Below are 2,309 nucleotides of genomic sequence, written 5' to 3'. Positions count from 1 at the left end.
ATCTTCTATAAATCAAAATAAATTTTCTCTAAATTTATCTATTAATGTTTTATCCACGCATAATTACCTACTGTTAGCCGAGACGTAGACTTTGTAGGGCTGAGCATCCCTATCCCTGTTATGCTCATGCGCTGGCAACCACACCATCTTGTGTACGTAGTTCTGAAGTTGTTTCATTCTTCACCTACAAATGAAATGATACGCAATCCTGCATATTCATGATTTTTTTTTTACTTGGTATAGCTTTCGGTTTCCCTAAAACTAAGTTGGCTAAGATTTTTCTTATATCCAAGTCGACGCCCTAGCCATTAGATGCAAGTCTCCACATTGAGATTTGCTCAAGAATGGGAAGAATCAAGATTATCAGACGATTAGTACCATCGACTTGAACATTTGCAAAATCTTGGCCGACTCTATCCATTGGACAAACTCCACATTTTCACGGAGAATTTCAATTTCACCGGAGTGCATGCATGCAACAGGTCCTTTAACTTCTTTTTTTTTACCAATATATGCTCATAATGAAAATGATTATTGATGTGCGCGTATATGACATGCATTGTTGAACAGACCGATTATGGTAACTCTAGAGAGAAGGGAGCATAATATAGCTATATGCATAATATTTTACATGACAATTTGGCATACTAAAAATATTACATATCCATGATCGCTGACCCTCTCACTGCATGCTGTGAGTTGCTGTCGAACGAAGGTAGAGAAGCATTATCTCCACGAACTCCGCACACGCAAAGAGACTCCCTTGCTATTGTTTCGGAGCTTGAAGAGCCCTCACCAGAAGTTGCATTACATCAACTTGAGCCTTGAGACACACGGCATAGTCCAAGGCTTCGCCCAGCAGCGTGCACTCATCGTCCACGGCTTGCACTCCCGGGACGATCCCTTTCAAGACCTGCGTCCTCTTCCTCAGCATGGCCCTCGCGACGACGCCAGCCGAGCCCCTCGGCCTCGCCGCCGTGCCGGCCTTCCTCGGCCTAGGCCGGTGGCACCTCCTCAAGACCCTCTTGCTCGTCGACGGCCGACATTGCGTCTCCAGCGCCTGGCTCCAACGCGTCGCGTCGGAGCCCCTGGCCGAGACGAGGGCGGCGTCGGCGGCGCGCCTGATGGCGCGCTTCCTCTCGAGGAAGCCCATCTCCCTAGACGCGACGCCACGCTCCCGGAGACCTAGGAGCAGGCTCTTGAGCAGCGCCCGCTTGAACTGCATCGAGCCTTGCATGATAAGGGAGGGACCTAGGCAGACGACACCAAGGTAGCTACAACCAACAAACCGCCGGCGATGATGATGAGGGAGCAAGAAACCTTATCGCGAACTTGGCGTGAACTGTAGTGCGCCGTGCGTGTGGTGCTTTTGTCATGCGGAGTACAAGCTCGATTGTGTGTAGTATGCATCAGTGTACGCACGCACACACATATATATATGGACGCTAATGAGCTGTCCTTGGAGGAGATATATTTGGTGCGTGTGAGTTGGGGAGAGAGGGAGAGGAGATATGCATGATCGTGTGTTCATGTGTGTGTGTGCATGTGTGTGCAGTGCGATGGGGCTTTGATTGGTTGGTGAGGGGACAGTGCACGTGCATGCACATGGCCACATGATAGAGGCAAAGGGTCCAAAGGCCCCACGTCGTCCACATTCGGCGCACGTACGTGAGAGCAGCGACCACTCGGCGACGTGTTACGACCTCCGTACGTGGTGCACTTGCGGGCTGATGTATACGCCACACATGATCGCTGTGTCCTGTGTGTTAGTGTGCACTGTGTACTGTGCGAGATACATGCATGCATGCATGTGTCCATGGGAATCTCAGAGACTCAGAGTGGACCGGTGCTCGCTGGGCCGTACATACGTGGCACATGGTTTACTTGCTCAATTTGCACATGCAGTTCCCATATGTACGCCAATACATACATACAACAATACAAACCAAATGATGATACGACTATTTATTGCAGAACAACAAGTGGTACGTACGTATCTTTGTCCGTCGTCCAGACGCCTACCACGGCGCCGTTGAGTGGCAAGACGAGAGTGTGTTCGTATACGGCCATGAACCCATGATTGCTGTGCGAGATACGTGCATGCATGCGTCCACCGGAATCTCGGCGTCGGCCGGCCGGTGGCCCGGCGCTCGCCCACGCTCGGTCTCGTGGTCTTGCCGTCTTGGCATAACCTGCACAGTTGTTCACTTGCGTAGATACATCCATATGCATGCGCCAATTCTTGGTACTACCCGTTATACAGGCGAATCTACAGGCAGACCATGCATGTGGTAGTATATCTCTGTCCG

At 50.5% G+C, this 2,309-nt stretch overlaps 1 protein-coding gene across 1 annotated transcript; it reads right to left on the bottom strand.

Moving 5' to 3' along the window:
• Positions 1–587: 587 nt before the first annotated feature.
• On the bottom strand, positions 588–1,468 carry LOC123131170 (transcription factor IBH1-like 1). Its single transcript, XM_044550903.1, has one exon. The coding sequence runs from the start codon at positions 1,235–1,237 to the stop codon at positions 767–769; it is 471 nt and encodes a 156-aa protein (XP_044406838.1). The 5' UTR covers positions 1,238–1,468; the 3' UTR covers positions 588–766.
• Between the last annotated feature and the right edge of the window lie 841 nt (positions 1,469–2,309).

This window comes from Triticum aestivum, chromosome 6A, assembly GCF_018294505.1.
Source record: "Triticum aestivum cultivar Chinese Spring chromosome 6A, IWGSC CS RefSeq v2.1, whole genome shotgun sequence".
Taxonomy (NCBI): Eukaryota; Viridiplantae; Streptophyta; class Magnoliopsida; order Poales; family Poaceae; genus Triticum; species Triticum aestivum.
This window is presented reverse-complemented; position numbering and strand designations above follow the sequence as displayed.